Source organism: Hyperolius riggenbachi, chromosome 10, assembly GCF_040937935.1.
Source record: "Hyperolius riggenbachi isolate aHypRig1 chromosome 10, aHypRig1.pri, whole genome shotgun sequence".
Taxonomy (NCBI): domain Eukaryota; kingdom Metazoa; phylum Chordata; class Amphibia; order Anura; family Hyperoliidae; genus Hyperolius; species Hyperolius riggenbachi.
This window is the reverse complement of record NC_090655.1, coordinates 275326905-275348755: the sequence shown is the minus strand read 5'-3', so window position 1 is coordinate 275348755 and position 21851 is coordinate 275326905. Positions and strand designations below refer to the sequence as shown.

The 21851-nt window shown below is 44.5% G+C and overlaps 1 protein-coding gene across 1 annotated transcript; it reads left to right on the top strand.

Annotated features, from left to right (window-relative positions):
• The first annotated feature begins 11567 nt into the window (after window positions 1-11567).
• On the top strand, window positions 11568-20072 carry LOC137537220 (oocyte zinc finger protein XlCOF6.1-like). The gene is made up of 6 exons (XM_068259320.1): window positions 11568-11663; window positions 11996-12119; window positions 13058-13122; window positions 13235-13322; window positions 18980-19032; window positions 19135-20072. Exons 1-6 carry the CDS (start codon window positions 11568-11570, stop codon window positions 19792-19794), a joined length of 1086 nt encoding a protein of 361 aa, XP_068115421.1. The 3' UTR covers window positions 19795-20072.
• Window positions 20073-21851: the final 1779 nt, after the last annotated feature.

Sequence of the window (21851 nt, the reverse complement as noted above, 5' to 3'; positions counted from 1 at the left end):
TGACAGGAATGCTGTATGTTAATAACTTTACGTACCTTGTCTGCAGCTTGTGGGAGGGGGGATAAAGACGGCCTGGTCAGCGTGTATGAGTGAGGGTAGTACTTTTTTCATTCTAGATGCCAATATGGTGATAACAATGTTATAATCAACGTCAAGTAACAAAATGGCCCTAAAGGTCTTAGGTGACGTTAGATCTTGATTGAGCTTTGGATTCACTTCAATGGAGGACTCAAGGAATTCTTTGGGCAGGATTCTGATGATGGGATTTCTGATGATGTTGTTCTCGTTCTGCTGTTTTGGTGCAATTTTTTATTATTATTTTTTATTTTGAATTAGAGATCTGAAGCCTAGAGCAGCTGGGAGGGGTGATCAGGACACAGGACAGTTGGAACTGTGTCACATGCTCCCTGTCACCTCCTTTCAACCAAAAAGATGGCTGCCCCATGAAATCACAAACTTTTGCCTGTTCTTTTAAAATGGGGTGGGTAAGAAATTATATCACCTATCTATTTTAATTAACATAACTAATGCAACTTAATGACAGTATGTTTGTTTAGGCTGAAGTTCCCCTTTTACCTCTTAAAGACCACAAGCTTACATCCCCCTAGAGACCAGGCCATTTTTCACAATTCAGTGCTGTGCAGCTTTAACAATTCACTGCACAGCCATACAACTTCGCACACAAATGAATCTTACCTCCTTTTATTGACATGAACAGGGCTTTCTCCTGGTGGTCTCTTATCACTCCTACAGTCTTTATTTATTTTTATTAATTAAAAATGATTTTTTTAAGCCCTTTTTACTTTAACCTGCTGAGCGGTCCAGTACCGCCGGAGCCTGCCGCTCAGACCCTGCTGGGCCGATTTGGCTCAAATAAAAAGCAGCACACGCAGCCGGCACTTTGCCAGCCGCGTGTGCTACCTGATCGCCGCTGCAGCGCGGCGATCCGCCGCATGCAGCGGCGAAAGAGGGTCCCCCCAGCCGCCTGAGCCCAGCGTAGCCGGAACAAAAAGTTCCGGCCAGCGCTAAGGGCTGGATCGGAGGCGGCTGACGTCAACAGTGTTCTCCCCAGGATTTTTTTCCAGCCGGGTGGCATGAAAAAGTAGCCGGGTGGGGCAGCACGGGGAAATTTGGTGGTGTGGAAAATAAAATATGCTCTAATTATGTCCCACACATGCGCCCATATGCATGCTGGCAGCCACGTGGGTATGGATGATGGACGCAGCCTGGAGCTAGCGGTGCACACGGACAGGTAAAGTATAGGGGCGGCGGCACATTGCACATTAGGGGGGTGGGTGGCGGATGCGGATACTTACAGGCTTGACAGTAGTGTCCGTGCACGATGACAGCTTGTCGGCCGTGCACGATGACAGACTGTCGGCTTAGCCTCGGGCGCTGGTCCCGCCTCTTACTACCGCTGAGACTGTGACTGCACAAGCTCGCCGGGAAGCGCGAGATCTCGTGCACAGAGCTGTGCAGATTCAGGAGCATCGTGCGCGATAGCTGGCCGGTGATGGCAGCTGGGAACGCAGCCCGCCGGGCAGTAATTGATTTTACCAGGGCCACCCACCTGCTTGATCCTGGGGAGAACACTGCATTGGTATATTCTGTGGTTCAGGTATGCACACAGCATTGATGACATCTTTCTTATTTTGAACACATTGCTACAACAGCATGTCAGTGTCAGGAGTATCATCAAGCTGTGCATGTAGCTTCTCACAGCTCCACTGACTCATCTGCTGCTCCAGCCATGAGATCCATAGCAGCCTGGACCCCTCCCCCCCCTGAGTGACCCAGACATATTTGTAGTGCAACCCTGACCCCCGATTGCCCCCTCAGCCAAATGCCGGGCAGAATCGTGCTGACACAAACTCAGCTCAGTGAGTTGATGTGTTAATGTCCCCTCCCCCCGAGCTTTCAAACATCCTCCGGCAGAGCAGAGTAGCAGACAGAGTGTAGTCCTTATCAGCAGCGTGTCCGTCCCCCTCCTGCACATACGGGCTCTATTAGCAGAGAAGTTTTCACTCACCGCTCCTCGCCGTTCGGGCTCCCCTGCTTTGCCTGTCATTCCCCTGCTTTGCCTGTCACCGGCTCACATCTATGTCGCTATGCTGTGGCGCCTCGCCACCAGAGGGCATCATACATATGAGCCGGTGACAGGCAAGCAGGATAACCCGAACGGCGAGGAGCAGTGAGTGAAAACTTCTCTGCTTAGAGCCTGTATGTGCAGGAGGGGGACAGACACGCTACGAATAACGATGACTATGCTACTCTGCAGCGCTGCTCTGTGCACATTCGGGAGCAGCGCTGGTTTTTGCTACCCAGTGCGATACCCGGCCACGTGCTGATGGGACCGCAGGCAGCCGGGCGGTAATTGATTTTACCCGGGCGGCGCGCCCACTTGATTGATCCTGGGGAGAACACTGGTCAGGACGTCGGCTGACGTCACTCCGCTCGTCGCCATGGCGACGAGGTAAGCGAAACACGGAAGGCCGCTCATTGCGGCCTTCCGTGTTACTTCTAGCCGCCGGAGGCGATCGGAAGAACGCCTCCGGAGCGCCCTCTAGTGGGCTTTCATGCAGCCAACTTTCAGTTAGCTGCATGAAATAGTTTTTTTTTTATTAAAAAAAAACCCTCCCACAGCCTCCCTGGCGATCTTAATAGAACGCCAGGGAGGTTAAAGTGGATCCGAGATAAACTTTTACTCATTGCATAATTGTGTTCCTTACATATAGTATATAGGGCATTCCTCAAGCCAAATACTTTTTTTGTTTTGTTTTAACACTCTAATTCCCTATAAACTAAACAAGCCTCATCCACAGCTTTTCAGAGTGCCTTGGCACTGTAGCAAGGGCTTATGGGAGCTCAGTCTGGGCAGGAGTAGGAGGAGGTTACTAGCCAGAGATTTCAGAGGCAGAGGGGAGGTGGGAGGAGGAGAGGGGAGTGATTTTGTCACAGGCTGAGGGCTGGAGATGCTATCAGCTTGCCTGTGTGTAATGAGACAAACAGAACATGGCTGCCCTCATTGTATCACAGGAATAAATAATCACAAACTGTTGAAGCTGTTTGCAGCTAGATTTGCTGTGTAAACTATCTAAACTTTAGATAAGATACATAGACAAGTTACTTGTTATGGTTAGTGGCTGGATAGTATAATGGTTAAGGGCTCTGCCTCTGACACAGGAGACCTGGATTCGAACCTCGGCTCTGCCTGTTCAGTAAGCCAGCACCTGTTCAGTAGGAGACCTTGGGCAAGTCTCCCTAACACTGCTACTGCCTATAGAGCGCATCCTGCGGCTGCAGCTCTGGCGCTTTGAGTCCGCTAGGAGAAAAGCGCAATATAAATGTTCTGTGTTTGTTTGTTAGTTTTTCATCTCGGATCCGCTTTAATCCCTACTCTGAATTGTCCCTGGACAGTGATCTGTACACAGTCCTATGCCTACAAGGCATAGGACTGTGGCAATGCCTACAAGGCATAGGACCGTGGCAATGCCTACAAGGCATAGGACCGTGGCAATGCCTACAAGGCATAGGACCGTGGCAATGCCTACAAGGCATAGGACCGTGGCAATGCCTACAAGGCATAGGACCGTGGCAATGCCTACAAGGCATAGGACCGTGGCAATGCCTACAAGGCATAGGACCGTGGCAATGCCTACAAGGCATAGGACTGTGGCAAAGATTAGACGACAATCCTCAATCTCGCCATAGGGTTACAGCACCACCTGGAGGACAGCTGGAAAAGTGCAGCGCTGAATCCCAGGGAGGTGAGTGCTGGGGCTGCTGCCGATCTCCCTAGCAGCATGATTTTTTCCAGCTTTTAGGATATAAAAGCATGCAAAGAAATTGCACTGCTTTTTGACCCTAAAATCCGGAAAGAATCATAACGGCAAGGGGGTTAATAGGGGATCTGTATTGGAACACTTTAGGGAGGGGGCAACACAATAACATATCTGCTAATGTCAGGGTAGAAATCATTTCAGGTAGGGGTTATGCACCTATAAGATTGGGAAGCAGAGGGGAGTCTAAACACCTGAGCTTTGCTAACGAGTCCAGGAGGTAACTCTATTGTAATGCCGCTCTGTAGGGGAAAGTCAGGGACATATAAGGCATGCCCCAGGCCATATTGGTGCTTTATAGGGCCCTAATTACTATTTCAGGGTGTTCCCTCATCATCTGCTACAGAGGAAGGCAACACAATAGTGCAGTGATCTGCAAACTGGGCTCTCCAGCTGTTAAAGGACAACTGTAGTGAACGGTATATGGAGACTGAAATTGATTCACAATCTGTTTGCAGTAAAGGCCGCCATACCATCCCTCTCTGATCAGATTCGATCAGAGAGGGATCTATCTGTTGGTCGATCTGATGGCAAATCGACCAGTGTATGGCCACCTTATGAGAGGTAATTTAGTGATCCTGCGGCTATCAGCCAAACGCATTCAATTATATATTATATGTTGGGAGAAAGTCTGCAGCTGTCAGCCGATCTGATTAGCAATGCTATGGCTACAACGGGGTTTTTTTATATGGTAAAGGTAGAAAAAAACAACGTTTTGTAAAAAAAATAATACCTTTTAATTGGCTAACTGATAAAGTTAAATGATGCAAGCTTTCTGGGATCTAGTCCCCTTCTTCAGGCATAGTTCCAGATGTTAGCTGAAGTAAAACACTGATGCAGGTAAATAGTAAACACGTAGATGACCGTTGTGCTGGTTACTGTTTAGCAGATAGATGTCAGGTGATCAGCAAGCTGGAGCCAGTGAGCTCATGCAAGCAAACATGAAGATGGCAGTTGTGCTGGTTACTGTTTATCCGTTAGGTGTACGGTACAGAAACTTTTTTGCTACTATTGATATGGTAAACAATGTGATCATTAACCACTTTACCCCCTGCGGTACGGATTTCTCCATCCCTTTTTCCACCCTTATAAAACCAAGGGACGGAGAAATCTGTACCTCCCGCGCTACCGCCACTGTCCGCGCTCCCGCTGCTCGTACGCGAGCTCCCGCCGCTTGTGCACACCGCCGCCCGCTCGCCCGGAGATCAATGAACGGGAAAATCCGTTCCCGTTCGTTGATCTAATCCCCTGCAATGATCTGCTGCTTCTATGAGAAACAGCGCGATCATTGTGATTTTCCCAGCTTCATAGTGCTTCCTGTAAGCGTCCTTCTGGACGCTTACAGGTCGCATGAACACAAACTCACTGTGGCCATCTTGTGGCCAAATAGTAAAACTACACCCTAAAGCATTTTACATGTACAAATACATTAGTTTTACACAATAAATTAACTCATTACCTCCCACACTCCCCAATTATTTTTTTTTTGGTAATAAAAAAAAAAATACAATAAAAAAAACCCATAAATAGTTACCTTAGGGACTGAACTTTTTAAATATTTATGTCAAGAGGGTATAACACTGTTAATTTATAAACTACGGGCTTGTAATTGGGGATGGATGCAAAACTGAAAAAAATGTACCTTTATTTCCAAATAAAATATTGGCGCCAAACATTGTGATAGGGACATAATTTAAACGGTTTTATAACCGGGACAAATGGGCAAATACATTTCATGGGTTTTAATTACAGTAGCATGCATTATTTAAAAACTATAATGGCCAAAAACTGAAAAATAATATTTTTTTCCTATTTTCCCATTAAAACACATTTAGAATAAAATAATTCTTGGCATAATGTCACACCTAAAGAAAGCCTAATTGAGAAATTGTTGGTGTCTTTTTACCGCAGTACAGTGGAGAGTGTCCTAGTCTACTGTCTCTGTGCGCTGTGTTACCGCAGTACAGTGGAGAGTGTCCTAGTCTACTGTCTCTGTGCGCGGTGCTACCGCAGTACAGTGGAGAGTGTCCTAGTCTACTGTCTCTGTGCGTGGTTTACAAGCTGCACAGTAGCACAGAAAAAGCAGCTTCATAGGGTAATTAAGGTTGCCCAGAGGATAGTTGGCTGTCCTCTCCTTCCATTAGAAGAATTATATACGTCTTATTGTTTCAGGAATATTAAGAAAATTTTAAGCGACGCCTCACATCCAGGACATTTGTTATTTGAACATCTCCCTTCTGGAAAACGTTTTAGACTTATAAAAACTAAGACAAATAGACTAAAGAACAGTTTTTATCCTTCAGCCATTTCAGCCATTAAGGGGTGTGTGCAATGCAATGTATGTAAGAATGGAATGTTATGCTGTCTTTGCTTTTGCTGGAAAATTGCACTTAAGAATTTCGTTGTACAATTTCGGTTGTTACAATGACAATAAAGATTTTCTTCTTCTCTTCTTCTTCTTCCTAATTGGTGGCGAAAAAAACAAGATATAGTTCATTTCATTGCGATAAGTAATGATAAAGTTATAGACAAATGAATGGAAGGAGTGCTGAAAGGTGAAAATTGCTCTGGTGTTCAAGGGGTAAAACCCCTCAGTTGTGAAGTGGTTAAACAATGCGGAACATTTGACAAACACATTATTTAATAATTGTTCATGTTTTTAATGCAATGCTCACAGTGTGGCTGATGTTGTGCTGTATCAGAGAACAGCATGGTAGCACACACGTTTACAGTAAAAGTGAAGCATCATTTTCATTGATAATATGCTTCACTGCATCTGTCACAACACGCGGGTAATGTACGGCATCGTTATCCTGGTCTGTTGTGTTCCTGCAGCTACAGGGAGCGGGCACTGTGATCCTAGCTGCCAAGGCTGTGCCTATGTGAAGTGCCCAGACCTGCAGTGCCAATCCATCTGTACTTATCCGAGCAGCAAATATGGGGGCGGGGCTTTATCTGTAGCAGGCAGCTGGGAGGGGCCCGATAACATCTGAGTAGTATGAAAGGCTGAGGGGACTGCTGCCAACGTATGCTTGTTTTATCCTTTCATTGCCCAGAATGTAAAACTCATTACTGCCAATATCCTCCAGTATGTAATGTTCCCCACCCCAGTAATGCCATTTCTCTCTCAGTATAGCCATGTCCTCCCTGTGTCCCCAGCATTGCCATTATCCTCCAGTATGTAATGTCCCCCACCCCAGTAATGCCATTTCTCCCCCAGTATAGCCATGTCCCCCTGTGTTCCCCAGCATTGCCATTATCCTCCAGTATGTAATGTCCCCCACCCCAGTAATGCCATTTCTCTCCCAGTATAGCCATGTCCCCCAGCATTGCCATTATCCTCCAGTATGTAATGTCCCCACCCCAGTAATGCCATTCTTTCCCCTAGTATAGCCATGTCCCCCTGTGTTCCCCAGCATTGCCATTATCCTCCAGTATGTAATGTCCCCCACCCCAGTAATGCCATTTCTCCCCCAGTATAGCCATGTCCCCCTGTGTTCCCCAGCATTGCCATTATCCTCCAGTATGTAATGTCCCCCACCCCAGTAATGCCATTTCTCCCCCAGTATAGCCATGTCCCCCTGTGTCCCCCAGCATTGCCATTATCCTCCAGTATGTAATATCCCCCACCCCAGTAATGCCATTTCTTTCCCAGTATAGCCATGTCCCCCTGTGTCCTCCAGCATTGCCATTATCCTCCAGTATGTAATGTCCCCGACCCCAGTAATGCCATTTCTCCCCCGGTATAGCCATGCCCCCCCTGTGTCCCCCAGCATTGCCATTATCCCCCAGTATGTAATGTCCCCCACCCCAGTAATGCCATTTCTTTCCCAGTATGGCCATGTCCCCCTGTGTCCCCCAGCATTGCCATTATCCTCCAGTATGTAATGTCCACCTCCCCAGTAAGGCCATTTCTCTCTCAGTATAGCCATTTCCCCCCTGTGTCCCCCAGCATTGCCATTATCCTCCAGTATGTAATGTCCCTCCACCCCAGTAATGCAATTTCTCCCCCAGTATAGCCATGCCTCCCTGTGTCCCCCAGCATTGCCATTATCCTCCAGTATATAATGTCCCCCACCCCAGTAATGCCATTTCTCCCCCAGTATAGCCATGTCCTCCCTGCGTCCCCCAGCATTGCCATTATCCTCCAGTATGTAATGTCCCCCACCCCAGTAATGCCATTTCTCCCCCAGTATAGCCATGTCCTCCCTGTGTCCCCCAGCATTGCCATTATCCTCCAGTATGTAATGTCCCCACCCCAGTAATGCCATTTCTTCCCCAGTATAGCCATGCTCCCCCCCCCCCCCCTGTGTCCCCCAGCATTGCCATTATCCTCCAGTATGTAATGTCCCCCACCCCAGTAATGCCATTTCTTTCCCAGTATAGCCATGTCCCCCTGTGTCCCCCAGCATTGCCATTATCCCCCAGTATGTAATATCCCCCACCCCAGTAATGTCATTTCTCCCCCAGTATAGCCATGCCCCCCCCCATGTCCCCCAGCATTGCCATTATCCTCCAGTATGTAATGTCCCCCACACCAGTAATGCCATTTCTTTCCCAGTATAGCCATGTCCCCCAGCATTGCCATTATCCCCCAGTATGTAATATCCCCCACCCCAGTAAGGCCATTTCTCCCCCAGTATAGCCATGCCCCCCTCTGTGTTCCCCAGCATTGCCATTATCCTCCAGTATGTAATGTCCCCCACCCCAGTAATGCCATTTCTCCCCCAGTATAGCCATGTCCCCCTGTGTCCCCCAGCATTGCCATTATCCTCCAGTATGTAATATCCCCCACCCCAGTAATGCCATTTCTTTCCCAGTATAGCCATGTCCCCCTGTGTCCTCCAGCATTGCCATTATCCTCCAGTATGTAATGTCCCCCACCCCAATAATGCCATTTCTCTCTCAGTATAGCCATGTCCTCCCTGTGTCCCCAGCATTGCCATTATCCTCCAGTATGTAATGTCCCCGACCCCAGTAATGCCATTTCTCCCCCGGTATAGCCAAGCCCCTCCCCCCTGTGTCCCCCAGCATTTCCATTATCCCCCAGTATGTAATGTCCCCCACCCCAGTAATGCCATTTCTTTCCCAGTATGGCCATGTCCCCCTGTGTCCCCCAGCATTGCCATTATCCTCCAGTATGTAATGTCCCCCTCCCCAGTAAGGCCATGTCTCTCTAAGTATAGCCATTTCCCCCCTGTGTCCCCCAGCATTGCCATTATCCTCCAGTATGTAATGTCCCTCCACCCCAGTAATGCAATTTCTCCCCCAGTATAGCCATGCCTCCCTGTGTCCCCCAGCATTGCCATTATCCTCCAGTATGTAATGTCCCCACCCCAGTAATGCCATTTCTTCCCCAGTATAGCCATGTCCTCCTGTGTCCCCCAGCATTGCCATTATCCTCCAGTATGTAATGTCCCCCACCCCAGTAATGCTATTTCTTCCCCAGTATAGCCATGCTCCCCTTGTGTCCCCAGCATTGCCATTATCCTCCAGTATGTAATGTCCCCCACCCCAGTAATGCTATTTCTTTCCCAGTATAGCCATGTCCCCCTGTGTCCCCCAGCATTGCCATTATCCCCCAGTATGTAATATCCCCCACCCCAGTAATGTCATTTCTCCCCCAGTATAGCCATGCCCCCCCCCATGTCCCCCAGCATTGCCATTATCCTCCAGTATGTAATGTCCCCCACACCAGTAATGCCATTTCTTTCCCAGTATAGCCATGTCCCCCTGTGTCCCCCAGCATTGCCATTATCCCCCAGTATGTAATATCCCCCACCCCAGTAAGGCCATTTCTCCCCCAGTATAGCCATGCCCCCCTCTGTGTCCCCCAGCATTGCCATTATCCTCCAGTATGTAATGTCCCCGACCCCAGTAATGCCATTTCTCCCCCAGTATAGCCATGTCCTCCCTGTGTCCCCAGCATTGCCATTATCCTCCAGTTTGTAATGTCCCCCACCCCAGTAATGCCATTTCTCCCCCAGTATAGCCATGTCCCCCCTGTGTCTCCAGCATTGCCATTATCCTCCAGTATGTAATGTCCCCCACCCCAGTAATACCATTTCTTTCCCAGTATAGCCATGTCCCCCCTGTGTCCCCAGCATTGCCATTATCCTCCAGTATGTAATGTCCCCCCACCCTAGTAATGCCATTTCTTTTCCAGTATAGCCATGTCCTCCCTGTGTCCCCCAGCATTGCCATTATCCTCCAGTATGTAATGTCCCCCACCCCAGTAATGCCATTTCTCCCCCAGTATAGCCATGTCCTCCTGGTGCCCCCAGCATTGCCATTATCCTCCAGTATGTAATGTCCCCCACCCCAGTAATGCCATTTCTCCCCCAGTATAGCCATGTCCTCCCTGTGTCCCCCAGCATTGCCATTATCCTCCAGCATGTAATGTCCCCCACCCCAGTAATGCCATTTCTCCCCCAGTATAGCCATGTCCTCCCTGTGTCCCCCAGCATTGCCATTATCCTCCAGCATGTAATGTCCCCCACCCCAGTAATGCCATTTCTCCCCCGGTATAGCCAAGCCCCTCCCCCCTGTGTCCCCCAGCATTGCCATTATCCTCTAGTATGTAATGTCCCCGACCCCAGTAATGCCATTTCTTCCCCAGTATAGCCATATCCTTCCTGTGTCCCCCAGCATTGCCATTATCCTCCAGTATGTAATGTCCCCCACCCCAGTAATGCAATTTCTTCCCCAGTATAGCCATGTCCTTCCTGTGTCCCCCAGAATTGCCATTATCCTTCAGTATGTAATGTCCCCCACCCCAGTAGTGCCATTTCTTCCCCAGTATAGCCATGTCCTTCCTGTGTCCCCCAGAATTGCCATTATCCTCCAGTATGTAATGTCCCCCACCCCAGTAATGCCATTTCTTCCCCAGTATAGCCATGTCCTCCCTGTGTCCCCCAGAATTGCCATTATCCTCCAGCATGTAATGTCCCCACCCCAGTAATGCTATTTCTCCCCCAGTATAGCCATGTCCCCCTGTGTCCCCCAGCATTTCCATTATCCTCCAGTATGTAATGTCCCCCACCCCAGTAATGCCATTTCTCCCCCAGTTTAGCCATGTCCCCCTGTGTCCCCCAGCATTGCCATTATCCTCCAGTATGTAATGTCCCCCACCCCAGTAATGCCATTTCTCCCCCAGTTTAGCCATGCCCACATTCCAGTATGGCTCCCTTCCCCACCTCCATGCAGAGTAGTAACAGGAAGGATTACATTGGTTTATAGCTAGCTGTTACTGTGTGCTCCAGTCCTCTGCTCCCATTAGCCTCAGTCTCTGCCTCTCCTCATATCCTCATCCATCTACCACTACCAACACTGCTGTAACATCACAGGAATGGTAACAGTGGGAGGGGGATGCCTCAGTATCTGCCTGTCCTCATATCCTCATCCATCTACCACTACCAGCACTGCTGTAACATCACAGGAATGGTAACAGTGGGAGGGGGATGTGAGGAGAGGAGGCCAGCTGGAGAGGCGGCAGAGGGAGGACAGGACTGCAGCATGCTGTGAGTATAGTGCACAGGTAGCTATAAACCAGCTTATTATGCTTTCCTGCAATACTCTGCATGGCCCCACCACTCACAAGTGACAGCAATGGGGAGTGTTGGGGGGAGGGGGATCCTGTATCGGTAGTTTCACCACTGACAGCCGTACAGCCTAGATTATTCTCCATTTATTATCTATATAAAGGCAGCAGCATCCTGTATGGATCACATGACCACATCACTGAGGATGGAGGAGGACCAGAGTCACATGACCGAGAGGATATTCAACCTCACCCTGGAGATCATCTGTCTGCTGGCTGGAGAGGTGAGGAGTATTGTCACATGACACCACTCTATTACTAAAACACACCTGACAGGAGAGCTGAAGAGAATTCTTGGACAGTCATGTGACATTAATGTTTGGTCTTTTCATACAGAGTTTTCCTCCAGTGAAGTCTGGTGATCATGTGACCATCACGGTGCCCCCACCTCACTCCCTGATATCTGAGGGACACAACAAGCAGAAGATTCTGGAAATCACCAGGAAGATGATGGAGCTGCTGACAGGAGAGGTGAGCGGTGCTGGGAATTATGGTACATTATCCAGTAACAGTAAGGCGTGTGTCCGAGTGGTGACTGTATTATTGTGTGTGTCAGGTTCCTATGAGATGTCAGGATGTCACCGTCAGTTTCTCCATGCAGGAGTGGCAGTATATAGAAGGACACCAGGAACTCTACAAGGAAACCATGATGGAGAATCAGCCGCCCCTCACATCACCGGGTAAGAGGAGATTCTTTATTACTTGTAATGGAGGAAGCAGTGCTTGGGGTCCTCATAGATCCCCCTCATCTGATAAACACAAACAGACAATGTCCTCAATTCACTAAGGGCTGATTAGCAAAAAAAAAAAAACCTTAGTAAAATAATTCTGTATTTTAGACTTTTTCTTCCCTAGTTCACTAAGATTGTCACACCTGCGGTAATAGGTAATTTACTGAAGACTGTTGCTTCAGTTCAGTAAAACCTGCTCGGTAATGCAGAAGTCTCACAGCTGTGGAACAGGTCTCTGCAGCTAGCCAAGGTTCTCTCCTACACGTGTCTGCATAACCCATTCCTGTGTGACAGCTTACTAGAGAGTAAAGGGCTTCCTGCATCCCTTTAGATGTGTATGCATGCCACTAAAGGGCCCTCTTCTGTGTACCAGTATATAGATCTGCATGTCTAAAGGGATACAGGGAAGCCTCTTTAAATGTCTTCTGCTGTTGCATCTTGTTTATCTTTCTGATAACCCACCCGGTAATGCATCTGATCAAATGAGGTGAGTAGCAGGACCAGGTGGCTCTTGCTATTGGCTTTCTCCCTTGTCTGTCAGTTTTACCACATGCTGATTTCTAGTTATTGACAGGTCCAGCCAGTTCTTAAAAAATACTGAATGCTCTAATATTAGTGAATTTACATTTTTTTTAGGTATTCACTGCACAAGCCAGTAATTTACCTCACTAGTCTGTCATTTTTACTTTTTAATGTAGTACCAGTTAGTTTATTGAGCCCATAGTATTCAGTCATCGTGTGTGTTTCCTACAGATGGATCCAGTAATGGAATCCCACCAGAGAGGTGTACAGGTCCTCTTTATTCCCAGGATTGTCCACCTACATCCCCCATCATCTGATAAATAAATAGAGACAGTGTATTCAGTCATTGTGTGTGTTTCCTATAGATGTATCCAGTAACAGAAACCCACCAGAGAGATGTACAGGTCCTCTTTATTCGTGGGATTGTCAGGTGGGTGAAACTGAGTGTCATTAGAGACCCCAAACTGTGTGACATTGTTTCCTGTTGTCTCTGCTGTTATCTGTATTCACATTATAAAGTGCTTCTTATTTTGTGTGATTAGGGTGGAGAACTGATACATGTAAGTGCTGTGGTTAAAGAGGAAGAAGAAGAGATGTATGTGAGGAGTGATCAGCAGTCTATGGAGGAGGGTGACATGATGGGGACAAGTAAAGAGGAAGAAGAAGAGACATATGTGAGGAGTGATCAGCAGTGTATGGAGGAGGGTGACATGATGGGGACAAGTAAAGAGGAAGAAGAGGCGTATGTGAGGAGTGATCAGCAATCTATGGAGGAGGGGGACGTGAGGAGAGCATCTAAGGAGGAATACATTATTGCAGGGATGAGAATTGGTGAGTTATAAACATTGTATGTTCAATAGCCTTATTAAACTGACTAACAAATATGTCCCTGCTGGGCACAGTATAGATCATCTTCCTCTCAGTATGTGCGGTAATATTACCACAGTTTCATGAATCTACCCCTTTGATGCAATGTAAAGCAGTCAGTGTACAGCTTGTATAACGGTGTAAATTTTCTGTCCCACCAACATAACTCAACACACAGCCATTAATGTCTAAACTGCTGGCAACAAAAGTGAGGACACCCCTAAGTGACAAATGTCAAAATTCTACTCAATTAGACATTTCAGGACCCAATCCAATCCACTTTTTCCCTAAGTTTTCATATCTTATCAATAAACGGCCTTTTAAGCAACAAAAGTACTTTTTCATTTGCAGAGTGTTGAGAAGTTACTTTAAGCAGAACATGAAAATGATGTCCTAGGAGAGAGCTTAGCAGAGGAAGGGAATTGGTTCAGGCCCTTTCCCTCCCTGAGGTCATGTGACTGGTTGGTGTTACAAGGTCTCAGGTGTGAATGGGGAGCAGGTGTGGTACATTTGGTGTTATCGCTCTCACACTCCCTCATACTGGTCACTGGAAGCTCAGCATGGCTCCTCATGGCAGAGAACTCTGGGGAACTCAAAAAAAGAATTGTTGCTCCACATAAAGATGGCCTAGGCTATAAGAAGATTGCCAACACTCTGACACTGAGCTGCAGCACGGTGGCCAAGGCCATACAGAGATTTAACAGAACAGGTTCCACGCAGAATAGGCCTCGCCATGGGCAACCAAGGAAGCGGAGTAAACATGCTCATTGTCATAGACAGAGAGGGAGGGAGAGAGGCACTGAGTGAATATACTGTGTGTATATATGTGTGTGTGTATGTATATATGTATATATATATATATATATATATATATATATATATATATATATATATATATATATATATATATATATATATAATACTGTATATTCCAGAGAATTGAAACAGATAAAGCAAACGTTTGCTGTTTATTGCTGCTGTAAGCTTTATCAGTTGCTTAATAAATTAGAGCTTGTGTGCTGCAATTCTCTGGACTTTTGTTTATACTGCGGGGAACTAGGCACCCCCACTTGTGTGTACACCTTCCACCATTGGAATATTATTTCTGGAGCTGCTGCCCTCCCTTGGATTATACAGTATATATACACACACACACAAAGAAATATTCACACGAAGTGCAGGCACAAAAACGCACAGTCTCTCTTTCCTTCTGCTGTCCTGCCCAGGCTTGCTTTATTTGTCCTGGCAGCAGGGGGTGGGGCTGTATGTGCCCATCTTCCTTAGTGAATTGTGGCCATTGTGTTTTATAGCATGTAATTAGTAACTGTTGAATTGAAGTGAGGGAGTCAGGAATAGATACGGCACCTATTCTGCTGAACTTCTGAGACACAATCTCCTCCCCAGTTCTCCTTGAATGTCACTGTTGCCCATCCTCTAATGGCCAATCTCCCTGTTTCTTTATAAATTAAAATAAAGTTAAAGTTTTAAATAACTGTTAAACCTTCCTAACCCCAGCTTCCCCTAATCAGGCAGTCCTTGTTGTATATGTGGACGAGGTCAGCCAGATTCTCTGCTCCGCATGGCCTGACCTATATTCATCATGGAATATTATGTTAGTGGCTTGTATAATTAGCTGCTGCAGCAGGACTTGTAATTCCATTAGGAATAGCGGCCGTCCCAATTGTGGGCCAGAGTAGAATCCCAGATAAGAAGGACCCTGATCCCAGACTTCCAGTTACATCCTAAGTTAGCTCTATTACTTGTGGACGCCATAGAGCTACCCCCTAAAGTTCGCCCTATCATACGTCACCTGATCTTAAGTACACTACACCTGATCACAACGAACTGGAAATCTACCTTGCGTATACATCAAGCAATCTCCAATACTAAACTTGCGTATACATCAAGCAATCTCCAATACTAAACTTGCGTATACATCAAGCAATCTCCAATACTAAACTTGCGTATACATTAAGCAATCTCCAATACTAAACTTGCGTATACATCAAGCAATCTCCAATACTAAACTTGCGTATACATCAAGCAATCTCCAATACTAAACTTGCGTATACATCAAGCAATCTCCAATACTAAACTTGCGTATACATCAAGCAATCTCCAATACTAAACTTGCGTATACATCAAGCAATCTCCAATACTAAACTTGCGTATACATCAAGCAATCTCTAATACTAAACTTGCGTATATATCAAGCAATCTCCAATACTAAACTTGCGTATACATTAAGCAATCTCCAATACTAAACTTGCGTATACATTAAGCAATCTCCAATACTAAACTTGCGTATACCTCAAGCAATCTCCAATACTAAACTTGCGTATACATCAAGCAATCTCCAATACTAAACTTGCGTATACATTAAGCAATCTCCAATACTAAACTTGCGTATACATCAAGCAATCTCCAATACTAAACTTGCGTATACATCAAGCAATCTCCAATACTAAACTTGCGTATATATCAAGCAATCTCCAATACTAAACTTGTGTATACATTAAGCAATCTCCAATACTAAACTTGCGTATACATCAAGCAATCTCCAATACTAAACTTGCGTATACATCAAGCAATCTCCAATACTAAACTTGCGTATACATCAAGCAATCTCCAATACTAAACTTGCGTATACATTAAGCAATCTCCAATACTAAACTTGCGTATACATCAAGCAATCTCCAATACTAAACTTGCGTATACATCAAGCAATCTCCAATACTAAACTTGCGTATACATCAAGCAATCTCCAATACTAAACTTGCGTATACATCAAGCAATCTCCAATACTAAACTTGTGTATACATCAAGCAATCTCCAATACTAAACTTGCGTATACATCAAGCAATCTCCAATACTAAACTTGCGTATACATCAAGCAATCTCCAATACTAAACTTGCGTATACATCAAGCAATCTCCAATACTAAACTTGCGTATACATCAAGCAATCTCCAATACTAAACTTGCGTATACATCAAGCAATCTCCAATACTAAACTTGCGTATACATCAAGCAATCTCCAATACTAAACTTGCGTATACATCAAGCAATCTCCAATACTAAACTTGCGTATACATCAAGCAATCTCCAATACTAAACTTGCGTATACATCAAGCAATCTCCAATACTAAACTTGCGTATACATCAAGCAATCTCCAATACTAAACTTGCGTATACATCAAGCAATCTCCAATGCTAAACTTGCGTATACATCAAGCAATCTCCAATGCTAAACTTGCGTATACATCAAGCAATCTCCAATGCTAAACTTGCGTATACATCAAGCAATCTCCAATACTAAACTTGCGTATACATCAAGCAATCTCCAATACTAAACTTGCGTATACATCAAGCAATCTCCAATACTAAACTTGCGTATACATCAAGCAATCTCCAATACTAAACTTGCGTATACATCAAGCAATCTCCAATACTAAACTTGCGTATACATCAAGCAATCTCCAATACTAAACTTGCGTATACATCAAGCAATCTCCAATACTAAACTTGCGTATACATCAAGCAATCTCCAATACTAAACTTGCGTATACATCAAGCAATCTCCAATACTAAACTTGCGTATACATCAAGCAATCTCCAATACTAAACTTGCGTATACATCAAGCAATCTCCAATACTAAACTTGCGTATACATCAAGCAATCTCCAATACTAAACTTGCGTATACATCAAGCAATCTCCAATACTAAACTTGCGTATACATCAAGCAATCTCCAATACTAAACTTGCGTATACATCAAGCAATCTCCAATGCTAAACTTGCGTATACATCAAGCAATCTCCAATACTAAACTTGCGTATACATCAAGCAATCTCCAATACTAAACTTGCGTATACATCAAGCAATCTCCAATACTAAACTTGCGTATACATCAAGCAATCTCCAATACTAAACTTGCGTATACATCAAGCAATCTCCAATACTAAACTTGCGTATACATCAAGCAATCTCCAATACTAAACTTGCGTATACATCAAGCAATCTCCAATACTAAACTTGCGTATACATCAAGCAATCTCCAATACTAAACTTGCGTATACATCAAGCAATCTCCAATACTAAACTTGCGTATACATCAAGCAATCTCCAATACTAAACTTGCGTATACATCAAGCAATCTCCAATACTAAACTTGCGTATACATCAAGCAATCTCCAATACTAAACTTAATTTATGGATGGAAAATAAAATAAGAGCTAGATTAGGCTTCAATAATGATAATTATAATATCCCAACATTGTGGCAATAATGCTAGGTAAACATCATGCCTTTCCATGCCTTCAGGAATATATGAAATCTGTGAGCTGTCCAGTATACATTCCCGCACAATATATGGTACCATCCATTGTCCCATCCATAATTTCCCCAACAATATAATCTGGTTTGAGTTTAAAGTTTGGTTCTTTCTTCCTATGTTTTGACTACTCTATGGTTGATATAGTAATCAGTTACCCACTTACTACAATCACACTCGATAATATACTTGATACTGTATCAGGAATATAAGGTTACATTCTATATAAGCTATTATCGTCATTGCTATTGTCATCATAGACTTATAAAAATATATTAATGGATAAGAAATCCGAATGGACTATCACCACTTTAACGTATGTGCAGCGGACTATAGAAATGCCCAACGGGGGGCATAAAGACCCTCTGGATCCGTTGGAAGAATTTCTCCCAGACATTACACTGGCTGGTTACCGATGAGGTTCTGTAAACACCAGCTCAAGTTTCTGTCCAAACTGAGCAGCAGTTATGGTGCACCATGTAGCTATATATATATGAATGATTCTCTCCATTATTATGTTACATGCACAAGTTAATAGATATACAATCATGTGTGTTATATAACAGCCAATAACTAAAGCAATGTTATGTTTAATTTTGTTATAAAAACAATAAAACATTTTATAACGAAAAAAAGGAATAGTGGCTGTGTTGTTTGGCCTCGCTCTCCCTGACCTCCCCGCACTGTAATCTTGGATTGCAGGTTACTATTACAGTAACGCACTTTCTCCAACTAGAGCAGATATAGCCCCGCCCCCTTGTCATAGCCTCCGAAGAAGCGCTTGTGTGTGAAACTGCCGTCAGGCTCCCAGCAACCAGCACCCACCATTATCCACCCCCGCACCGGTACGTGTTTAGTCTCTTCTTATGGACTGTGAGGTGATGATGTAACACACAGCCTACTTGTCTGCACATTGCCAAATAAAGGAAGTTGTACAGCAGTGCCAACCATCCTCTTTCCTTTCATCCCTAATGATAATTGTTCCTCCCCTCAGAACTCTCTAACAGGAAGTGATGATGTTTCTCTATTTGCAGGGCGGAGTCCCGACATCAGGAACCTCTCAGAGACTTGTCTCTCTGTATCCACAGACTGTACAACGGATCATGATGTCACTGGACAAGAGTCTCCTGCAGATATCCTGGTGACCCCAAATATTCCTCCAGACTTCCCTCACCTGTCTAACCCTGAGGGGCCTCATACCCAGCACAGCTCTCCCCCTGCTGGAGGGTCTTATTCCTGTTCCATGTGTGGGAAATGTTTTGTTTGGAAATCAGCTCTTGTCATACATGAGAGATCTCACACTGGTGAGAGGCCCTATTCATGTGCTGAGTGTGGGAAATGTTTTGTATGGAAATCAGAGCTTGTCAAACATGAGAGAATTCACACTGGTGAGAAGCCCTATTCATGTGCAGAGTGTGGGAAATGTTTTGGGCATAAAGGAAGCCTTTTATCACATGAGAGATCTCACACTGGTGAGAAGCCCTATTCATGTGCTGAGTGTGAGAAATGTTTTACTCAGAAATCACAACTTGTCCGCCATGAGAGATCTCACACTGGTGTAAAACCTTATTCATGTACTGAGTGTGGGAAATGTTTTTTAGGGAAATCATATCTTCTCAGACATGAGAGATCTCACACTGGTGAGAAGCCCTATTCATGTGCTGAGTGTGGGAAATGTTTTGTTTATAAATCAAGTCTTGTCTCACATGAGAGATCTCACACTGGTGTAAAGCCCTATTCATGTGCTGAGTGTGGGAAATGTTTTGCGTGTAAATCAAATCTTTTCAGACATAAGAGATCTCACACGGGTGAGAAGCCCTATTCTTGTGCTGAGTGTGGGAAATGTTTTGCACACAAATCACATCTTGTCACACATGAGAGATCTCACACTAGTGAGAAGTAGCCCTATTCGTGTTTTGAGTGTTGGAAATGTTTTGCACAGAAATCAGAGCTTGTTTTACATAAGGTAATACACACTGGTGAGAAATCCTATTCATGTACTGAGTGTCGGAAATGTTTAGTACAGAAATCACAACTTTTCAAACATGAGAGATCTCACACTGGCAAAAAGCCCTTTTCATGTTCGGAGTGTGAGAAATGTTTTGCACAGAAATTAAACCTTCTCACACATGAGAGATCTCACACTGGTGAGAAGCCCTATTCATATGCTGAGTGTGGGAAATGTTTGGGGCACAAATCAAATATTGTCACACATGAGAGATGTCACATTGGTGAGAAGCCCTATTCGTGTGCAGAGTGTGGGAATTGTTTTTTTTACATACATCATACCTTATCAGCCATGAGAGATCTCACACTGGTGAGAAGCCCTATTCATGTGCTGAGTGTGGGAAATGTTTTGCACAGAAATCAGATCTTGTCACACATGAGAGATCTCACACTGGTGAGAAGCCCTATTCATGTGCTGTGTGGGAAATGTTTTGCACAGAAATCAGATCTTGTCACACATGAGAGATCTCACACTGGTGAGAAGCCCTATTCATGTGCTGAGTGTGGGAAATGTTTTGGGCAAAAATCAAATCTTGTCACACATGAGATGTCACATTGGTGAGAAGCCCTATTCATTTGCTGAGTGTGGGAAATGTTTTTTTACATAGATCATACCTTATCAGCCATGAGAGATCTCACACTGGTGAGAAGCCCTATTCATGTGCTGAGTGTGGGAAATATCTGGGACATAAGTGTCCTCTTACAATGATTCTTGCTAGATGCACATGGCAGCATATTTACCCAGAATCCCGAGGACTCTCTCATGCTGCTCAGTGTATTGGTTTGTAAAGCGTTGAAGTCCCTTAACTGAGGTGACACGAAGAGATAAATAGGTAATTAAAATACCCAAATAGCTCTTAGGATTCTATTGCTATCCAATTTATTATTACAACGAATCGCACAATAAAACCAACATCAAAGAGACACTGAAGCAGATAAAAAAAATTAGGATATAATACATTGGCTGTGTAGTACGGATAACTACTAGAACATTAGTAGCAAAGAAAGTATTCTCATATTTTTATTTTCAGGTATATAGTGTTTTCTATAACATTGCACCATTCTCTAATATTTGCAGTTTACACACTACTCAGCATTCTAAATGATTTTACAGAGCAGCCCAGTGAACTATTGAGCCCTTCTCTGCTGAAAAAAATGAAAATAACAAGCTTCAGAAGACAGAGCTCTCTGCGACTTTGAAAGTCATGGAGCTCAATGGCTCTTTTGCATAGATAACAACTGGAGTTTCTTACCTCTTCCTGTACTGGAAACAATATTAGACTTATGCCTCAGCTCCTAATGTTTTATTTCTTAGCTGTACTTCACATACAAATCATTTTGCTGTGTGAATACTTCATCCTACTACGAATTACTGAATCTGAGAGAGCCTAAGCGGTTTGAGTCCTATTGGAGAAAAGCGCTATAGAAATGTTATTGTATTGTATTATATCATATTTTTTTTTTTCGCCTCAGTGTCTCTTTAAGTTACTCACTCGAATTGTTCAATATCTGACTATATTCAAATGTAAGCAATATTGCAACTGCTAAAGCTTGAATATCTTCCCATAGGGCAAATGTAAATTACAGAATAGCTAATTAGCTCATAATTGGACATGCAACAAGACATGTCAAAATAAAATACTAATATTATGCACTCAAGCACACAAACTGGCACACACCAATCACACCCACTGATGCACTGCAGTGGCAATATAAAAATATATGTATCTAAAAAGATTGTGCAAAACAAAAAAGTGCTACTGCATATAGAATGGGCAATTAGTAATATATAATAGATGAGGCATCATTAATTAAATAGTTATTCTGATTCTGCAAATGCTTTTCCCAATAGCGAGTTCACAAGTACCAATGCAGCACTGGTGTTCAGGTGTACAAATTCCTAGTGAGCAGATGGAGTTCTTTTCAACACTCCTGTATTCAGCAAATGCTTTC

What these genes read in the sequence shown, in the direction of transcription:
- LOC137537220 (XM_068259320.1), top strand. Translation starts at nt 11,568, where the DNA reads ATGACCACATCACTGAGGATGGAGGAGGACCAGAGTCACATGACCGAG. An exon ending in TCTGTCTGCTGGCTGGAGAG is followed by an intron (nt 11,664 to 11,995) that starts GTGAGGAGTATT and finishes TGTGTGTGTCAG; the next exon opens with GTTCCTATGAGATGTCAGGA. An exon ending in TCAGCAGTCTATGGAGGAGG is followed by an intron (nt 13,323 to 18,979) that starts GTGACATGATGG and finishes CTGTATCCACAG; the next exon opens with ACTGTACAACGGATCATGAT.